General features: G+C 44.5%; 1 protein-coding gene and 1 long non-coding RNA gene across 5 annotated transcripts; one reads left to right on the top strand and one right to left on the bottom strand.

Moving 5' to 3' along the window:
• Positions 1-192: 192 nt before the first annotated feature.
• Positions 193-18,996, bottom strand: capn10 (calpain 10). Of its 4 annotated transcripts, XM_071375941.1 has the most exons (15): positions 18,880-18,949; positions 12,548-12,698; positions 10,618-10,739; positions 8,738-8,960; positions 8,350-8,481; positions 6,198-6,394; positions 5,747-5,979; positions 5,341-5,482; positions 4,592-4,758; positions 4,150-4,412; positions 3,803-4,005; positions 3,315-3,570; positions 2,805-3,004; positions 2,637-2,682; positions 193-1,339 (listed from the first exon to the last, which is right to left on the bottom strand). In XM_071375941.1, exons 5-15 carry the CDS (start codon positions 8,356-8,358, stop codon positions 1,310-1,312), a joined length of 1,746 nt encoding a protein of 581 aa, XP_071232042.1. In that variant the 5' UTR covers positions 8,359-8,481; positions 8,738-8,960; positions 10,618-10,739; positions 12,548-12,698; positions 18,880-18,949; the 3' UTR covers positions 193-1,309. The 4 variants fall into 4 exon arrangements, 3 of the variants coding, with proteins under 3 accessions (XP_071232042.1, XP_071232039.1, XP_071232040.1); XM_071375938.1 differs by lacking the exon at positions 8,738-8,960 and having other exon boundaries at positions 12,548-12,658; positions 18,880-18,996; XM_071375939.1 differs by lacking the exon at positions 8,738-8,960.
• On the top strand, positions 18,439-20,399 carry LOC139559710 (uncharacterized). Its single transcript, XR_011671812.1, has 2 exons — positions 18,439-18,507; positions 19,353-20,399. It is a non-coding gene; the product is annotated as an uncharacterized lncRNA (long non-coding RNA).
• Positions 20,400-20,991: the final 592 nt, after the last annotated feature.

The following is a 20,991-nucleotide window of genomic DNA, read 5'->3' as shown; positions in this document are numbered from 1 at the left end:
CAGTAGCAGAATACAGTTTGTGTGTTGCAGAAAAAGTACTGTCCCTCATCCGTGGACACTAGAGTATACGGAGTAGTTATTGTGATCCTCAAGACATGTTGTGTGTAAAGCATTGTGTGGTATTTTGATATGGTCCAAAAATCATCATTAGATAAACACAAAATAGTTCAATCATGATGGTCACAGCTGAAGTGTGGTTTGCAGGAAACAACTTTATTGTAGTAACATCAGCACCTGCACCTTCTGTATAATTAAAAACACAAACACACTGAAAACAAAAGTACAATAACACAGTAATACTCTCAGATAATGAAACCATTGTCATCAGTCAACAGTTGGAGTGGCAGTGGTACCCAAGTTACCCCACCAGCAACACACAAACACAAACAAACACACACACACCCTGCCTTTTCAGCCACTGCGTGCAGAGCCAAAACACTGGCGGCTTCTTCCAAAGAATCTGTTGCCTAAGTAGTGCCGCCTCGCCCCATATCGCCTCCTGTACTTCCCCCTCAGCCTCATCTGTTCATCATGCAGCCACTTCAAACAGCAGTCCGGGTCAGGTCCAGTTCTAAGGGTGTGAGATGGATAGGGACGGGGGCTGCAGCAGAGTCTCAGGTGTGGGGGTGAGGGGGCAAGGGGCTACTCTGTTTTTGGTCGGAGGGCAAGGGTTTGATGTTAAAGCTGTCCTTAGCCACATATTTATAATCACATTCACCATACCCTTAATCCTAAACTCAAACATTAAGGGGCTGACAAAATATCAATGGTTCGGGGACACTTCTACCTACTCTGGGGGCATGGATGAAGGCAAAGTTCAGTCACAGGCAGCCCTGGGGTTTGGGTCTGAGGCTGGGTGGGTGCACTGCAGTGTGGTGAGGTCCGACCCCTTGCTTCTGCCCTCTCTGCCCCAGCAAGGAGCTCCATGAGTGGGCCCTTTGTCCCAGGCCGACGGGCCAGCGAGTGAGCATAGTGAGCGGGCCTCTTCAATGGCGGCTGTTTGTTTACACCGGCCAGCCCCGTCAGCTCCCATTAGCGCCTGGCCCAACGACAACCTGTGATGTGCTAATCGCAGCCGGGAGAGAGAGAAAGGGAGAGAGAGAGAGAGACGGAAAGAAGAGATGCCGATCGGCTCCCTGAGCCTCGCCAGGCTGGGGATAAAGGCCCTGAGCCCAGGCCGTGCGTGCGCACACAAACACACACAGTGTTCGGCATGGGGAGGAGGGGGTAGACCCGCTCCTTTCATCTGTGGCCAAGGGCCGAAGTGATGTGAGCCCACGTCAGCAGAGCGGCAGCACAGCTCCCAGAGCTAACTACGCATCACAGATATGTGAGAGACCTGTCGCCAGAGAGAGAGAGAGAGACCTTATAAAATCCATCAATGTATCATTCTTGTGCAATTTATATCTACAGGCTACATTGAGGCTTTCCTTGAATTATTTGAGGTCATCTGGTATTAGTGTGTTATAATGAGCTTTAGAGCCGAACTGCACACTCGCAAAATAGCCGACACGCCAATCGCCAAATGCCTTTGGGAACATGCAAAAAGGAAACGTCTGAGTTCAATTCAATTAGGGAAAATCTGCAAAATGGAGAGTTGAAAATAAAGAGGAGGGTATGTTTGGGAAAGACTTGGTGATGTGGTGAAAGAGGATGATAGTGCCGGCGATGTTATGTGTGATGATTGTGAAGCGCAGTCACAAGATGGGGACTTCATATAGGCCTACGGCACGTCAAGGGAACTATAGCCTACTGTTCAGATGGTAGAGGGTTAAATGGAAACTGACTGGGCACTGACTGTAGGTCTATAACCTCTCACATAGCCTTCATATTAACTCCTGCAGAACTAAGAATGTCTCGCAACAAAATGTTGACTGGGGAACAGCAGTAGAGAAATAGAATTACTTTCTTTCAGCATCTTGAGAGAATGCGAAATGCGCAGTTACCACCTCTACAGATGATATCTATCTGTATCTGCATCGTAAAATAGTATTTCAACCAGATGAAATATGCACCAAACTCGAACTAAAATCTCATCAGAAACATGTTGGGTCGTTTTCACAGATTTCTATTTCCCTACAATCGGTCAAACTGATGTCATTTGGACAATTTCGCTCTGCGAAAGAAGCAGAGATGACGGAGAACTTTAGATTCTATCGATGATTCTGGTGAGCAAAGGGTTTATTTTGTCTTCTAGGGCAACATATAATTAACAGAAGAGAAGCTGCAGTAATCGAATTAGAGTTGAAAAACAAATAGCCTACCAAAAATGTCGTAAATTAAAAACAGAAACATTTCAAATCAGGCTAAATAAATCCTGCACCTTGTCAAAACACCGTTCCGCCGTCTCTGAATGTAGCCTACAGCACATGTTCTATATTAGCGGGTTAGGGTCGGGTTAGGGTCGGGTGCGGGCCTCAGATGTTCACTTTATCACATATAGTCGGGCGGTTGCGGATGGGTTATTAGCAATTGCTAACACACAACTGACCCGCGCACCACTAACACACATTGATTAAATACTGCCATTCAACACAGGTGAAAAGTGTTTGTGCACTATGGTACACTAAAACGGTTTAGGAAGTGTGTTTGTTGCAAAGTATAGGTCTTGTGCACACAGCCCAACACTCACTCACCTCTTGAATGGCTCTGCCCAGACGTTCCTGACTCTTCACCACTCTCCTGAAACACATGTACAACACACCATCATATTATTCCCCCAAATAAAATGAACACAATCACAAGGGCATAGGGCCTAGGAGAAGGTATTAAGGGGGTGGGGAGTGGAATAGAACCAGGTCTACCTGTGTATTTTGCGAGCCACAGTGAGGGTGAACTGGCCTGGGGAGTCAGGCTGGTAGGTGGAGGGCACTATGACATAGGCCCCTGGAGGAAGGCAGCAGGCCAGACTGACAGCCTGGGTGTAGCAGTGAGGAATGCAGCTGGCCACCGGTTCCTCCTCCCTGGGTACTGGCGACTCGGCCTGCTCCTGTCCCTCTGGAGCCTGGATACACAGAGAGGTTCACATGTAACTAGTCACAACATAATCATCTTCATATAGACAGATTTTAAAGGAGGATTAAAACAACATATCAACAGGCTAAACCATAGATTCTACATTAAGGACATCTTTTAGATAGGCTAACCACATACTGTTAATAAACCAGGGTCATATTTTATTTGGCACCAAACAGAAGAAAATGGACTAAAACAAGGAGGGACTAATTGGACTTCTTCAATAATAAACTAATTTAGTTTTTTTCATTCCAAAACGTTTTGCTAGAGTATTCCCTAATGAATACAACTCAGCTCACCTTGTACAGGTGAAAGCCGATGGCCTGGAGGTCAGTGTCAGGGCAGTTCTGGTGAAGGGTGACCCTAACATTGACCCCTGTAGACCCCGCTAAGTTGTCACCCATGGTGACCGGGAACCTGGGATTCTGCCAGTGAGACAGGAAGTTCCTGCTCCCCCCGGCCGATGACCCCGTGACCCATGCGCCCCGTAAGTAGCTTGTCTCCCACTCCCCCTCTGTTACCAATGGCAAAGAGGGCCCCGGGGTCTTCACGGCACTGCAGGAGGATGGGGGAACATAAAGATCCAGTTTCCTAGACTTGTAAGACAACATGATCTACAAAACAAATGGAATGATACATGAACCACTTTTGATGAATGAAAAGCAAAACTTCTGATACATTCTGATTAATCCTATGCGTATTTGGTCCCGCCTCCCCGTTTGACCCATCTCTTTATGGTCACAGTCTTCTGCTAAATGACTCAAATGTCAATGTTAGTCCCACTGACCTGAGTGAGGTGGGGGAAGAGGAGAAGACCCTGAGCAGGAAGCTCCCCTCGCCCCCCTGGAGGAAGGTACTGGGGATGAGCAGGTGGCAGCCAGGGTCCAGGTGTGTGTGTAGCACCACCTCGCGCTCGTAGGCGTGGCAGTGTGTGGAGGCACAGGGAGGACTGTTCAGAGTCCAAGACAGGTTCAAACACTTCTTCTCTACCTGGGGATTGACAGACAGACAGATGTATGCATTGCATGCATGCACGCACACACACACAGATAAAGATGAAATAATTAAAAGCCATACACACACACATTCTTATTTTAACATCTATCAGCTACAAGGCCACAGTGCAGTACCAACCTTCCACATGTGCAAAGCGATGGCCTGGTAGTGCTGGTGTCGTGTGGTGCTGCTGCCCTCTTCTGGTGACTGTGCGTAGTGATGTCCTGTGTTCCTGCTATACCTTCTGTGCTGTAGCAGAGACACCAGCACCTCTCCCCTCTCAAACACCCGCAGCCAGAACTGAGGGTTGCTGCCAAAGCTACTGTTGTTACGGCAACCACCTGCTGAGTGACCTTTGACCCAGCGATCGCCAGTCTGGTGGCTGTGAGTCAGCAGCTCTCCTATTGGACAGATAGGGGCTGTGAGTCACACAATCACAACAACACTGGCTTTGCTTAGCTTTCCTTTTATGAAGGGATAGTTCACCCCCAAACCAAAGATCGTCAGACGTTCTCATACATTCAAAACTATTCAACTTTGTCTAATGCTTGTATAATGAGGAAGTATTGAGTGAGTATACCAGAATAGATGCTCTGCAGGTGTCCCTCCTCATTGACAGGATACCCCACTGTGACATCATCAAACTGCAACAGGAATTCAGTCTCGTCCACCCAGAACTCTGCCTCCTGGGCCCGGCCCAGCAAGTTCAGAGTACAGGCCGGGTCCAGAGAGTTCCAGCCTTCTCCACTGCCAGGCGAGAATGGCCAGTTTATTACTGAGACAGAGGTTCTTAAGAAAATAATTATAGATGGATCCAGGCTCAAAATGACACAAAAGAACACACACACACACGCGTGAGCCATGCACGGGCATGAATTTTAAGCCCTACTCATGCCCGTGGTGTTCAGGCCCTACCCAGGTCCGATTGCTTCTGCCAAATTTAAGGCCCAGCCCTGCCCAAAATAACATAATTAGTACCCAATTAGCTGTTTGTCTGTCTGTTCCTCGCTCCCTGCGCAGCATACGCTGTGTGCGTGGCTCTGCTCTGCTTGTAGTTCTGCAGTGTTGCCAACTTAGAGCCTTTGTAATTATATCTAGTGAGTTTTTTCAGACCCTTCCAGCGACTTCAAATCGGTAAAGGATTCTAGCTACACATTTCCCACTAAATTCTGCTGCAAACGAGAGTGGGAGAAGCTGTCTGTGCAACAGAAGTCACAGCAATGGCGCACACACAGGCAGAGAAGCAGAAGGGGAGGGGGGAACACTACCGCTGGGACCGCAGCTGTGCGGGCTCGGGTAGTACAGCTCTAACACACACACACACCCTACCTCTCTCTCCATGCTCCCTCCCAGCAGCGTCTGCCCCAGGGGTTTCTGATCCTGATTAGACGTACTCCTCCCCGTTCCACCGTCCTCACGTCCACCCACTCCATTACACTCAGGGCATGGAACTGCCCCAACTCACTGGCACCTAGGGTGTAAGGGGGCAGTGGGGGTAAATATAGCCCTAAACAATATTTTAGCTACTGGCCTATTAGCAGACTTGGGGGTGTGCCAGTACCTTACTTTGAAAGGTCAGTCACAAGATGTCAATGGAAGGCTTTCAGTAAGATTCTTAGAAAACTGCATTCCTTCTCCATTGGAGAACGATGGTCTGCACAGCCCCAGAGCTATTTTTGTGTTTAAAATGTGAAAACAGCAGAATATTCCCAGACCAGTCATTTTTCCTCCTCACCTCCAGGGGCACTGTGTACAGAGCAGCTGACTGAACAGCCCTCTCTGACCGCATGCAGCAGGTCCAGATCCAGCCTCCTCCTCCTGACCAAGTCACTGTCAGATGACCCCCGACCCTGGTCCTCCTCTGTCCCACAATCCCCCAGGCTCCAGCGCTCCGCCAGCCCCCCTGTCAGGTCTACCAGGGCCTCAGAGACCTGCCCTGCCCATAGGCGCTCATATGACCCCTGCAGCCTGGAGGAGGAGTAGGGACAGGAGACAACATGGGGGTATCAGAGAATATCACAAAACCTAACTACAGTATTGTATGGTGTGGAATGGAATGGATCAGTATGGAATGGTATGTGATTGGAACAGTATAGAATATTTGGAGACCCAATTTAATGACTAGATGCAGAAACGCTGCTAGTACTTTTTTTGAGGTCACTTTCAACCTTCCACCTGTCACTCACTTGGCGTAGGCCTTCTCCAGCAGAGCAACCCAAAAAGCAGTGGGGGATTGGCAGCGCGAGAAGCAGAGCTTGCCGCTGAGGCAGGGCAGCCGGTCGTCAACGGTTACCTCTGTCCAGCAGCCATGCTGCCAGAGACGGAAGAGGAAGGAGCCCCGGTACCCCCTCTCCCCCCACTGGGGCTGGGCAGGGGGTACCACCTGGGGGACAGAAAGGGTACAGGGCACTGGGTTTTTCACAGTATTTTGGTATTGATAAAAGTCACCAAGTACTTAATGGACTAGGTCAGTGACAGAAGCATAGTGTATTTGCTGTAAGACTTGAATTTGTGGTAGTAACCTACAGTTGTAGTTTTACTGTTCACAGCAAAACCAAAAAGCAAAAAAATACTTCAACGCAATAACATACGTGACTCGTTTCAGGAAACTAGACGTATGTCGCTGCTTCACAGGAGCGCCATTTGAACGTAACCTTCTTTTTTTTTATCAAAATGTGTTTTTTGGCAGAAATGCCTTCTGAAACATGTGAACGTTCATGTGCCTTAATAACAAAACTTGTATGCCATCTGTAAATACAAAAAAAAAGTTAAATTACAAGCCTAGTTGGTTTAGCCATGGAAAGAGACAGGGACCTTCCCGCTAGCCATGATTGGCTGAGATAATGAGTGGGCTGGACAATCCAAGAGATGAGTTTGGATTGGTCTGCCATGTAGCACGCTTCTGCCTATAATATGAGCTGGTCAGAATGTGTAGGTAATCGTTTCTAACGCTGCTTTTTTTGGAAGACATCACATAGTAGAACTGCATCAGTGTTGCTCTCCACTTTCTGGATGACCAAGTTTTGAAATCAGTGGAATTAGAGTATGATAGCTAACAAGATGGAGAAAATACTGCCGTTTGATAGCAAATAAGCAGACAGAGTCAAAAAGAGAACACAGAAGGCTCCGGATTACATCTTCAAGCTAAGGGCAATCATGGCATCCGTGACAGAGAGGGAGAAGAGTCCATCCATGTATACGGGTATGAGAGTCTAGCTAGCTACATTTTCAGATATTACACGTTTCAAATTTGGTCAGAAAGTTATTTTCATTTCAAGTTAAAGTGTACTGTTAGCTAGCTAGCTAACGTTAGCTGGCTGGCTAGTTAGCTAACGTTACGTGTATGATCTGTGTAGTAATGTTATTCGTATCACAGAGCCATTTGCATTGCTAGATATAGCCTAATGTTAGCTAGCTAACATTGAACCTGGTTAACTACCTGCAGATTCATGCAGGGAAGTAACGTTATGACTTGGGTTTATGGTTCATTGTTTAGCTAGCTAGCTACATGTCTAAACAAAAGACTCCGCTATGCAAGTAACTATTCCAATAGAATTTGTGTGATGTCACTGCAACAACCGTTGCTAGACGTAGCTGGTAAATTCGCTCTGGCTATCTACTCCGATATCAGAGCACACTCAGACGAGTGTCAGAGCGCAGAATAACTGACGAATTTAGGAACGCTCAACACCCGTTGAATATGGCCGGTGTCAGTAAACGTTGGCAAAAAAAGCGTAATTAAATTGTTGCCAGCAGCACAGTTGCATTCACCAACGCTCGGGATAACATGTAAACAGCCTAACCAGCTCTGCTAGGGCGAGTAAAATGGTCAGAGTGAGCTGTTCTTTCATTTGTGTCTGGAAGTAGCTAGCAAGCTAGCCAACATTAGCCAGTTAGCTTGGGTGCTTGACTGCTGTTGGTAGGACAGAACGTTCGGATCAACCCTACTTTTCGGCCAGAGTGTCCAGTGTACACTTCGAGAGCGAAACGCTCTGAATTTACGAACGGCCAATCTTACAACGCTCTGAGTTTACGAACGCCCAGAGCAAACTCTGGCACTCCAGATAAAATGTACGAACACACCCGTAGTATAAACCAGCCTTTAGTGTTGAAATCTTTGGTTGTTTAGTACATAGCCTCACATGTGGGGCTAAAGCTTAAAAGGGTGTGAACGATGCTGATTGGGTGCAGACAAAGAACAGCTCTCCAGTAGGTACCAAAACATTCAAGGGCCATTTTCTCAAAAGTGTTGGTTAAAAACACCATTTCAAATTTTGCTACGTAAGACCGAATCGAGCCGGTCGGTCACATATACGTTACAAATTTGTGGAGCTTTACTTTGTTCATCAAATGCTGGTACTTCAGTAAGATTGTGCAGGCACAGAGGAACCAGCAGTCTCCCAGGAGGCCTTGCTTTGCATGGCCGTCATTGGTGTTGTCAGGGAAGAGTGCAGGAGACGGGCAGATCTCCTGGAGGGACAGAGAAAGAAATATGTCACCATTAACAGACACACAGAATCATTGTGAGAAGATTACACATGCTTGCTTCCATTATGTGATCAAGTGTTCACAAGGTGTTGAGGAAAAAAGAACATGTATTGGAAGGAACACAGAATATAAATCGCATATACAGTGCCTTCGGGAAAGTATTCAGAACCCTTTTCACTAACGAAAAAAGGTTTTTATACATTTTAGCAAATTTATTACAAATAAAAAACAGAAATACCTTATTTACACAAGTATTCAGTAGGAAAAAAGTCCGTTCTGAGTTTGAAGCCTCAGTCACTGTCAGAGCCAGAGCCGTGGTTGGAGGCCTCGTTGGCAGAGCCCCCAGGTTCTGATCCGTTGTCGGAGCGGCCCCTTTGCTATGAGACTTGAAATTGAGCTCAGGTGCATCCTGCTTCCATTGACCATCCTTGGGATGTTCCTACAACTTGATTGGAGTCCACCTGTGGTAAATTCAATTGATTGGACATGTTTTGGAAAGGCACACACCTGTCTATATAAAGGTCCCACAGTGCATGTCAGAGCAAAAACCAAGACATGAGGTCGAAGGAATTGTCCGTAGAGCTCCGAGACAGGATTGTGTCGAGGCACAGATCTGGGGAAGTGTACTAAAAAATGTCTGCAGCATTGAAGGTCCCCAAGAACACAGTGGCCTCCATCATTCTTAAATGGAAGAAGTTTGGAACCACCAAGACTCTTCCTAGAGCTGGCCGCCCAGGCAAACTGAGCAATCAGGGGAGAAGGGCCTTGGTCAGGGAGGTGACCAAGAATGTGATGGTCACTCTGACAGAGCTCTAGAGTTCCTCTGTGGAGATGGGAGAACCTTCCAGAAGGACAACCATCTCTGCAGCACTCCATCAATCAGGCCTTTATGTTACAGTGGCCAGATGGAAGCCACTCCTCAGTAAAAGGCACATGACAGCCCGCTTGGAGTTTGCTAAAAGGCACCTAAAGACTCTCAAGATTCTCTGGTCTGATGAAACCAAAATGTAACTCTTTGGCCTGAATGCCAAGCTTCACGTCTGGAGGAAACCTGGCACCATCCCTACCGCGAAGCATGGTGGTGGCAGCATCATGCTGTGGGGATGTTTTTCAGCGGCAGGGACTGGGAGACAAGTCAGGATTCCTTGACATTTACTCCTGAGGTGCTGACCTGTTGCACCCTCGACAGCTACTGTGATTATTATTATTTGACCATGCTGGTCATTTATGAACATTTGAACATCTTGGCCATGTTCTGTTATAATCTCCACCCGGCACAGCCAGAAGAGGACTGGCCACCCCTCATAGCCTGGTTCCTCTCTAGGTTTCTTACTAGGTTTTGGCCTTTCTAGGGAGTTTTTCCTAGCCACTGTGATTCTACACCTGCATTGCTTGCTGTTTGGGGTTTTAGGCTGGGTTTCTGTATAGCGCTTTGAGATATCAGCTGATGTAAGAAGGGCTATATAAATAAATTTGATTTGATTGAGGCAAAGATGATTAGAGCAAAGTACAGCGAGATCCTTGCTCCAGAGCACTCAGGACTTCAGAATGGGGCGACAGGACAACGACCCTAAGCACACAGCCAAGACAACGCAAGAGTGGCTTTGGGACAAGTCTCTGAATGTCCTTGAGTGGCCCAGCCAGAGCCTGGACTTGAACCCGATCGAACATCTCTGGAGAGACCTGAAAATAGCTGTTCAGCAATGCTCCCCATCCAACCTGACAGAGCTTGAGAGGATCTGCAGAGAAGAATGGGAGAAACTCCCCAAATACGGGTGTGCCAAGCTTGTTGTGTCATACCCAAGAAGAGTTGCTGTAATCATTGCCAAAGGTGCTTCAACAACGTACTGAGCAAAGGGTCAGAATACTTATGTAAATGTGATTCCATTTTTTTTTATTTTTTTTATATAAATCAGTCAATTATGGGGTATTGTGTGTATATTGACGAGGGGGAAAAAACGATTTAATCAATTTCAGAAAAAAGTCTGTAAAGTAGCAAAAAAAAATTAAAGTCAAGGGGTCTGAATACTTTCAGAAGGCACTCTATATTTTATTATGACATATTATTAGTGACCTAAGGCCAATTCTGATTAGATAAGTTGTAGGCCCAGGTCTCACCTGTGGCCGGAGCCATGTGATGTCATCCTGGAACCTGGCGATAGGGGTGGAGTAGTCTGAGAACAGGGAGGAGTCCTCACAGATGAAGGCAGGGTCCTCAAACAGACCCTTGTATTCTACAGCTAAAACAGTGATGGAGATGTTATCAACACTAGAAGGGATATTCAAATCTATTTTATAAAATGTAATTTCCTGCAACATATACAGTTGAAGTCGGAAGTTTACATACACATAGGTTGAAGTCATTAAAACGGGTTTTTCAAACACTTCACAAATTTCTTGTTAACAAACTATAGTTTTGGCAAGTCGGTTAGGACATCTACTTTGTGCATGACACAAGTAATTTTTCCAACAATTGTTTACAGAGATTATTTCACTTATAATTCACTGTATCACAATTCCAGTGGGTCAGAAGTTTACATACACTAAGTTGACTGTGCCTTTAAATGGCTTGGAAAATTCCAGAAAATTATGTCATGGCTTTAGAAGCTTCTGACATCATTTGAGTCAATTGGAGGTGTACCTGTGGATGTATTTCTAGGCCTACCTTCAAACTCAGTGCCTCTTTGCTTGACATCATGGGAAAATCTAAAGAAATCAGCCAAGACCTCAGAAAAAAAGTCTGGTTCATCCTTGGGAGCAATTTCCAAATGCCAGAAGGTACCATGTTCATCTGTACAAACAATAGTACGCAAGTATAAACACCATGGGACCATATAGCCGTCATACCGCTCAGGAAGGAGATGCATTCTGTCTCTGAACGTACTTTGGTGCGAAAACTGCAAATCAATCCCAGAACAACAGCAAAGGACCTTGTGAAGATGCTGGAGGAAACAGGTACAAAAGTATCTATATCCACAGTAAAACAAGTCTTATATTGACATAACCTGAAATTCCGCTCAGCAAGGAAGAAGTCACTGCTCCAAAACCACCATAAAAAAGCCAGACTACGGTTTGCAACTGCACATGGGGCAAAGCTTGTACTTTTTGGAGAAATGTCCTCTGTTCTGATGAAACAAAAATAGAACTATTTGGCCATAATGACCATCATTATGTTTGGAGGAAAAAGGGGGAGGCTTGCAAGCCGAAGAACACCATCCCAACCGTGAAGCACGGGGGTGGAAGCATCATGTTGTGGGGGTGCTTTGCAGCAGGAGGGACTGGTGCACTTCACAAAATAGATGGCATCATGAGGCAGGAAAATTATGTACATATATTGAAGCAACATCAAGACATCAGTCAGGAAGTTAAAGCTTGGTCGCAAATGGGTCTTTCAAATGAACAATGACCCCAAGCATACTTCCAAAGTTGTGGCAAAATGGCTTAAGGACAACAAAGTCAAGGTATTGGAGTGGCCATCACAAATCCCTGACCTCAATCCTATAGAACATTTGTGGGCAGAACTGAAAAAGCGTGTGCGAGCAAGGAGGCCTACAAACCTGACTCAGTTACACCAGCTCTGTCAGGACGATTGGGCCAAAATTCACCCAACTTATTGTGGGAAGCTTGTAGAAGGCTACCCAAAACATTTGACCCAAGTTAAACAATTTGAAGGCTATGCTACCAAATACGAATTGAGTGTATGTAAACTTCTGACCCACTGGGAATTTGATGAAAGAAATAAAAGCTGAAATAAATCATTCTCCCTACTATTATTCTGACATTTCATATTCTTAAAATAAAGTGGTGATCCTAACTGACCTAAGACAGGGAATTTTTACTATGATTAAAAGTCAGGAATTGTGAGTTTAAATGTATTTGGCTAAGGTGTATGTAAACTTCCGACTTCAACTGTAATTGATCCTTCAACATAGCAGTAAAGCGAAATAAATACATAGGCTAATAGCAGCAGTACACAGGTTTAGGGGCAACGTAATGTCAAGTTACCAACAGTTGTTTACTAAAAAGAGACTGTCACCCTCAAACTTACCCCGCTCATCTTCCTCCATTGCCTCCCTGTCTTGTCTGGGAATCACCCACGATGCACTACTTCTCCTCTACTCCACAACCAAGGAGCTGGGTTTTTCATGACCCCACCATTCTTGAAAATACAGCATTATGTTTTCTTCAAAATAATCAGACTGTAATGGCAAGATAAATTGGTAGCCAGCATTTGCATATCAAAACAAACAGCCCAGATAAACAGATGGGCTTTGATGCAAATATAGACTATTAGCTAGATTCACCATTGCTCAATTTAAACCATGCTCCTGTACTCTTTAATTACCATATCCTATAGTGATTCCCTTTATCATTGGTTATGGCCATAGGCTAAAGGGGTCTACACAGCATACGCAAACGGAGCCGATGAAGCGTTTTATGTATTTAATGTAACCCTTATGATGGTGAGAGGAAGCCCAGTGGCCGGTAGTGGGAGAAGATAGAGCGAGATAGATTTTGGCCGACATTCGGCAACTTTTATCATCGATTAAACATTTGAGCTCAATACAGTTTTCTGTTTCCAAAACTAGAACTGTTCCGAACAGAGTGGACTAAGTTTTGTAGACTTTACCCTTTGCCAAAGTAAAAATATAAGTAGTTGTTTAGGAGTGCAAGGGCAAATGTAGTTATTGCACACGCGCACTTCACAGACTAGGCGTTCCCTAATGGTAATATGCAAATATATACTAGAACGTGCCAATAGGCTCTCGCTAGCTCGTGCTTGGTTCTGCCCACCTCCTTGCTGGTTCTGCCCACTATGATTAATTTGCTCGCATTGGAAACGGCAGGCTATGGTCATTATTGGGTTAGTTTTAAAGGCTTTTTTAAAGGCTGTAGCGCAGTATCGCAATGTCGTTTTTTTCGGCCATAAAAGGGGCGCGACTCCATGAAGTGCGCGCCGACATTCGATGTAACCCCGTGCCACATGCAAATTGTAACGCGCAATATCGTCCCGTCAGTAGCCGCGGGGACAGTGTTGTGTAGGCAATGGAGCTTGCTTGGTTCCTTGATCTGATCTATAGGCTATGCATCGAAGTACTCTATTTGACATTGATAAGCAAACATAATCTCAGCGACTGTAGCCTTATTAGAATCCCCTCCAAAATGTATTTGTTTAGAAGGAATAACTAGTGATTCCAGGTTACAGCTGCGAGGCATATTTTTTTTCCTCCATGACCAAAACATGATGACATTCTATTATTTTTTAGCTGATATAGGTGTGAATACCTTCAAACAGCATATCAAACTGGGACAACATTGTAGGTTACACCAGCAAATATAAGAATATTTGCCTGGTGCAGATTCACAAAGAATTGAAAGCAAATCCAATTTTGATAAACTCCCATATCTACTGGGTGAAATACCACACAGTGTGCCATCTCAGCAGCAAGATTTGTGACCTGTTGCCACAAGAAAAGGGCAACCAGTTAAGAACAAACACCATTGTAAATACAACCCATATTTATGTTGATGTATTTTCCCTTTTGTACTTTAACTATTTACACATCGTTATAACACTGTACATAGAGATAATGACATTTGAAATGCCCCTACTCCATTTGTGAGTGTAACATTTACTGTTCATTTTTTATGTTTATTTCTCTTTTGCTTATTATCTATTTCATTTGCTTTGGCAATGTAAACATATGTTTCTCATGGCAATTGAGTGGTGTGGAGGGAGAGAGCCGGAGGGGTGTGTTTGCGTTGAGCATAGTCATTGGTGTTGAGAGAGCGCAGCAGTCACCTGAGTGACAGGAGAGCAGCACAACTTGTATCCTGACCGCCCCCAGTCCTACCAATCATTAGCCTACCAGAGCCAACACAGCAAGGGAGAGATACAGGTAAATAATCATCCAAACAGATTAAGAGAGAGGGAGAGAGAGGATGAACAATGTGCTTTGTCTCTGGGTCGGCTATATAGCTAGGGCTCGAAATGAAGGGCGTCCCGTCGTCAATAAATATATATGTCTGGGACAGTTCAAGCAGACTCTGGGACAGTTCTGGGAAGATGGAGCCACGACGACACGGATAATATAGAGCTGGCTGGGTTTTCCATGCATCGGCAGGACAGAGCAGCTACATCTGGTAAAACGAGGGGCGGGGGGGGGGGGGGGGGTCTATATGTCAATAACAGCTGGTACGCGATGTCTAATATTAAAGAAGACTCAAGGTATTGCTCGCCTGAGGTAAAGTACCTCATGATAAGCTGTAGACCACACTATCTACCAAGAGAGTTCTCATCTATATTATTCGTCGCCGTCTATTACCACCACAAACCGATGCTGGCACTAAGGCCGCACTCAACAAGCTATATAAGGCCATGAGCAAACAAGAAAATGCTCATCCAGAAATGGTTCTCCTAGTGGCCGGGGACTTTAATCCAGGCAAACTTACATCCATTCTACCTCATTTCTACCAGCAACTATGTGCAACCAGAGAAAAAAGAAAAGACCACCTTTACAAACACACACGCATACAAATCTCTCCTTCGCCCTCCATTTGGCAAATCTGACCATAATTCTATCCTCCTGATTCCGGCTTACAAGCAGAAACTAAAGCAGGTAGTACCAGTGACTTGTTTAATACGGAAGTGGTCAGATGACGCGGATGCTACGCTACAGGACTGTTTTGCTAGCACAGACTGGAATATGTTCCGGGATTCATCCAATGGCATTGAGGAGTATACCACCTCAGTCACAGGCTTCATCAAATAAGTGAATCGAAGACGTCGTCCCAACAGCGACAGTACGTACATATTCCAACCAGAAGCCATGGATTACAGGCAACATCCGCACCGAGATAAAGGCTAGAGCTGCCATTTTCAAGGAGCAGGACACTAATCCGGACGCTTATAAGAAATCCCGCTGTGCTATCAGACGAACCATCAAACAGGAAAAGCGTCAATACAGGACTAAGATTGAATCCTACTACACCGGCTCCCTCAAGGGTGCGTGCTTAGTCCCCTCCTGTACTCCCTGTTCACCCACGACTGTGTGGCCAAGCACCACTCAAACGCCATCATTAAGTTTGCTGACGAAACAACGGTGGTAGGCCTGATCAATGAAAACGATGAGACAGCCTATTGGGAGGAGCTCAGAGATCTGGCAGTGTGGTGCCAGGACAACAACCTCTCCCTCAATCTGAGCAAGACAAAGAAGCTGATTGTGGACTACAGGAAAGGGAGGGCCGAACAGGCCCCCATTAACAACAACAACAGGGCTGTAGTGGAGCGGGTCGAGAGTTTCAAGTTCCTTGGTGTCCACATCCCCAACAAACTATCTTGGTCCAAACACACCAAGACAGTCGTGAAGTGGGCACGACAAAAACCTTTTCCCTCTCAGGAGACTGAAAAGATTTGGCAGGGGTCCCCAGATCCGTATTCGGTATTGTGTGTAGGTATTGTGTGTAGATTACTGAGGATTTAATTTAAACCATTTTAGAATAAGGCTGTAACGTAACAAAATGTGGGAAAAATCAAGGGGTCTGAATACTTTCCGAAGGCACTGTATATGGCCAATATACCGCGGCTAGGGGCTGTGTCCAGGCACTCCATGATGCGTCGTGCATAAGAACAGCCTTAGCCGTCGTATATTGGCCATATACCACACCCCCTCTGGCCTTATTGCTTAAATAACCTAGGCTACACTTTTACATGTAGGCTAATTATTTATGTATATTTATGCATAATATATGTAAATATTATTGTTGTCCATTTTAGAGGCAATTTTATGTTAATATCTGGCTCAGTTGACAGTTCCATTTATTTATTTTAGTAGTAGGCTAATCTTATTAGCCGTTTAAATCACTATGAATGAATGACCTATATGTTATAGAGTAGACCCATGTTGGCATATAACAACAAAAACACGTATTTGAATTTGGGAAGTTCATCTTCAGTTTGGGACTATTTAAATTGCACTTCAGGACAATTCTGGGACGGTGATGGAAAAAAAAGTTAGTCTACATACATGTAGCAAGCTAGCTAGCTAACATTGGCTAGAAAGTTGAAGTCAGAGGAGAGAGAGAGCGGCGTGCAGCAGTGCGGCGTGCAGCAGTGCGGAGCACAGTGGAGGTGAGGACAGAGAGGAGCCAATTAACTGAATTACTGACTACTAAATAGTCAGGGGTGGCAGGTAGCCTAGTGGTTAGAGCGTTGGACTAGTAACCGAAAGGTTGCAAGATCGAATCCCAGAGCTCACAAGGTAAAAATCTGTCGTTCTGCCCCTGAACAAGGCAGTTAACCTTGTTCCTAGGTTGTCATTGAAAATAAGAATTTGTTTTTAACGGTAAAGGTAAAATAAAATAAAAATGATAATAGTTGTTCGTTTATTGATTAATAGTAGAATACAACTATTGATGTACTGGACTCGCTCTTTCCTTTCCATCTTACTCCAGAGGGATGGATGACTGGGACATCAGGCTGCCTGCAGCCACATATTCATTTAAATGTTGTATTAAATAAAAGACAAATAGCAAAATGTTGGGGCTTTTCGGTTTTTCACTTCTATAGTTCATATTAAATAATTTGGTGTAAACCAATAACAAAGGGAGATATGCAGAGAACAGTTTAAAGTTAGAGCAATTTTACCAGTTGTATTTACATAGATTGTCATTATAGAGACACCTGTTGGAAACATGTGCCAACTCCACCTGCTGCGTAAAAATTGGGTGCTAGTTTTCAAGCCTTGTGGGCGGGTTGAGTTGTCATAAGCTACTTGAAACGCTGAAATCACATATTGAGAGTGAATAAATACAATTGAGAAAACTGCAAAGAAACGTAGCAGGTAATTACCTGAATATTGTCCTGCCAAATCTCTCCCGGAAGGACAGTGACAGCAAGCTGCCCATTCATAATGCGAATCGTTCCATCTTGCCTATGCCGTTCTGTACCATCACTCATTCATATATCTTGATTTACATATTCTTTATCCCTTTACACTTGTGTGTATAAGGTAGTAGTTGTGGAATTGTTAGGTTAGATTACTTGTTGGTTATTACTGCATTGTCGGAACTAGAAGCACAAGCATTTCGCTACACTCGCATTAACATCTGCTAACCATGTGTATGTGACAAATAAAATTTGATTTGATTAATTATTTTTCGACCTGGCAACCCTGCTGCTACTCCAAAAATCACACGTGTACGCACGCACGTAGATCAACAGAGTGGAGTTTGTCTCAAGAGAACAGTAGTAACACAGATAGAACAAAGAGACAGATATTTCACCGGATGTATTAAATGTGAATCATTCAATTGGCGTTTCCACTCAATACCAAATACGGTGACGGGAGGAAGCCCAGTGGCCACACAGTTTTACATTACCAAAACTAGAATGTGTAACAAGCAGAGTGGACTGCGATTTGTAGACTTTACCCCTTTCCAAAGTTTCAAAAAATTGCGTTGTTTAGGAGTGCAAGCACAGACAAAGGGGGAAACCGAGACACGTCACAGGGGCTATAAAGATGAAGCATCGTTCAGAACGTTTTCTAACCACCGAATATGGTAGTGGGAGGCAGTCCAGTCGCGGGTATTGGACGAGAATAGAACTAGGTGAAACTGGCCGACATTCTGCACATTTTCTCTCCGAGGAAACATCTTCTCAATCTTTTTTCCCAAAACTACAAATATGTTACCAACACAGTGCACTACGTTTTATAGACTTGGCACTTTGCCAAAGTTTAGTTATGTTTTTTATTGCGTTGTTTAGGAGTGCAAGGTCGAATTAAGTGTGTGCACACACGCATTTCACAGGTGAGGCGTTCCCTAGCGGATATATGCAAATAAATGATTGAACGCGCCAATAGGATCTCACTAGCTCACGCTTGGCTCTGCCCACCTCCTTGTTTGTTCTGCCCACTACTATGATTAATCTGCTCCCATGGGAAACGACAGGCTCTGGTCTATCTTGGGTTGGTTATAAACATCTTTGGTAGTATGCTAGCTATAAAGGTAATCCCATGCAGAAACAATAGAGAACAAACACAATGGCACGCGTATCAGACTAGTCATTAAAGAACCCTGGTTTACAGCCTCAGAGTGAGAGATCTAGCTAGCTACTTGCCAAAGTCGTGCATCGTTCTATGCACTGCAGTCAGCGTTTTTAAAATAATGTGGATGATGGCTAGCTAGCTAACGTTAGTTAGCTTTAGCAAACCAGCTAGCTAGCTAACGTTAGTAAACTAGGCATGTTAGCTAACTACGTTATTACATCGTTATTAGACAATGATAAAATCTACTTGAAACGCTGAAATCACACATTGTTACTATAAGAGTGCATAAATACAATTGAGAAAACTGCAAAGAAACGTAGTTGGTAATTACCTGAATATAGTCCTGCCAAATCTCTCCCGGAAGGACAGTGACAGCAAGCTGCCCATTCATAATGCGAATCCTTCCAGTTCGCGAGTTTTTGGTATTATGGTGCCACCCCGTGGCTATACATTGCATTACACAAGGTTTATCTGGAATGGACAGGCATCGCGTCACATGACATAACAACTTTCGCTTGCTTGGATGGAAGTTTGGATATAAGAAAACAGGTTGAGGTTAGGAGGGTTACTGCTGTAGGCTACTTCGAATAATATTTAGCCAACTTTTAGCAGACGCTCTTATCCAAACCAAATTACAGGAGCAATCACGGTTAAGTGCTTAATGATCTTGAGATCAATGCCCTCTCCTGTTTCTTAATATGTGTTTGCACACGATCCGGCTACTGCCCTACACAGGATATTTCATTCTGATTTGTATTCTGAATCTGATTTGGACTTGTCCTTTTGTTTTTGTGTTTTCTTTAGACAGGTTCCTTCAGTGAAGGCCTAAGTGCCCTAGACAAGACATGCTCAACAGAGACCAACGACTGCTTGCTCACACCAAAGGAAATTACTCTAACACCCCCTACCAGAGACCAGAACAAAGAAAACATGGGTCAATCAAAGAGTACAGAATAAAAGATAAAGGAAGAAAGGCAAATGATATCAGATGAACTCAAAAATCAGATGAGCTCAAAATACTTTCCAGATGTGGGCATAGACTAAGCTCTGCTGCAATTCTCAGGTCCTAGGTCCTTGGAGAAGCTGATCCAACACTACAAACAAAGAGAGATGGAATTGAATGAAAATGCTAAAGCACGGATAAAGGACCTTACTGAAAAGCTTGTCGGCTTGATTCCGATACCTGATGCTGCAGGCTTGGGGTCCCTGGTTATCTCTATAGTAATAGACAGATTTGTAGCTGCCATAGAGCCCCCTAAGGATAGCACAGATTATCTGCTGCGTCGTATCTTTGCAGAGGAGAAGGCCTCCGCTGTGAGAGACCAAATGGATGAGTACCTCAAGAGGCACCTCATGCACATACGCAACAAGGCAGAGCTTGAAGAGTGACATCCAGCACGTGGAGCGTAACCTGAGCTTTGCCCTGACTCAGTTGAAGAACTCCATGCTGCTGGACAGACAGATGAGCTCGTGGGCTCTGAGGATGTGGGCTCTGAGGATGTGGGTCAACGGAGCGTCCTTCCATGTCCAGATGCTGATTCACCTGGCCAGACTGGATGGGGCCAAAGACAGTGGCCCAGTACAAGGAATTAGTCAAACAGCATCCTTCACAGTGCCACAGTGGTTCCTATGAGACAGTTTCAGTAAAGTTCTGGTTTTGCTAGGGCTCTGCGATTACTAAATTACATCCAGAATATAGTGGTTTTTAGATATTACCCTATGGTGTGTGTTGAGGTTGGTTATAACCCTGTAGATCCATTTTGATCCCAAGGTGTACTGTCTATGTTCTGTATCATTGTTTGTGTGTCCAGCATAAAACAAGTAATGGTCAATTGCAACCAACAGGCAGAACTTTTAGCGCTGGATTTCTTAAAACGTTACTAATGGGAGATTACATGCACCTGCGTGTTAAAACAAACTAGCTTGCAACCAAAAACCCACAAGAATAAACCAGCAGATCAGTTGATCTCCCATTGTTACTGTGTCAAACGAGTTTGATATCAGACAGCTGTGTCTAGGTTCTCTACTCCAGGCCCCAATGAAATACGACCTATCTGGACCATTGAAAAAAGCAAGGCTGGTATTTAATTCAAACTATTTATTGTAAGAATATAGACCCCGTGAATTGTAAGAAACTATAGTACAGTAAACTGTAGTACAGTATAGTTCAGTATAGCTCCTAAATTCTTGTGTATTTTATTGTATTCCTCGTGTTACTATTTTATTTTTAAACTGCATTGTTGGGAAGGGCTCGTAAGCAAGCATTTCACAGTAAAGTCTACACCGGTTGTATTCGGCGCATGTAACAAAATAATTTTGATTTGATTTTACAGGAAAGTAGAGTATAGTACAGTACAGTTTAAATCAGTATAGAAAAGTAGAGTACCGTACTGTACTGAACTATACTGCACTGATCTGTACTGTACTTTCCTGTACTGCACTG

This window comes from Salvelinus alpinus, chromosome 30 (assembly GCF_045679555.1).
Source record: "Salvelinus alpinus chromosome 30, SLU_Salpinus.1, whole genome shotgun sequence".
NCBI classification, from domain to species: Eukaryota; Metazoa; Chordata; class Actinopteri; order Salmoniformes; family Salmonidae; genus Salvelinus; species Salvelinus alpinus.
Note: the sequence above shows the minus strand (reverse complement) of the source record. Positions and strands in the feature narration are given on the sequence as shown.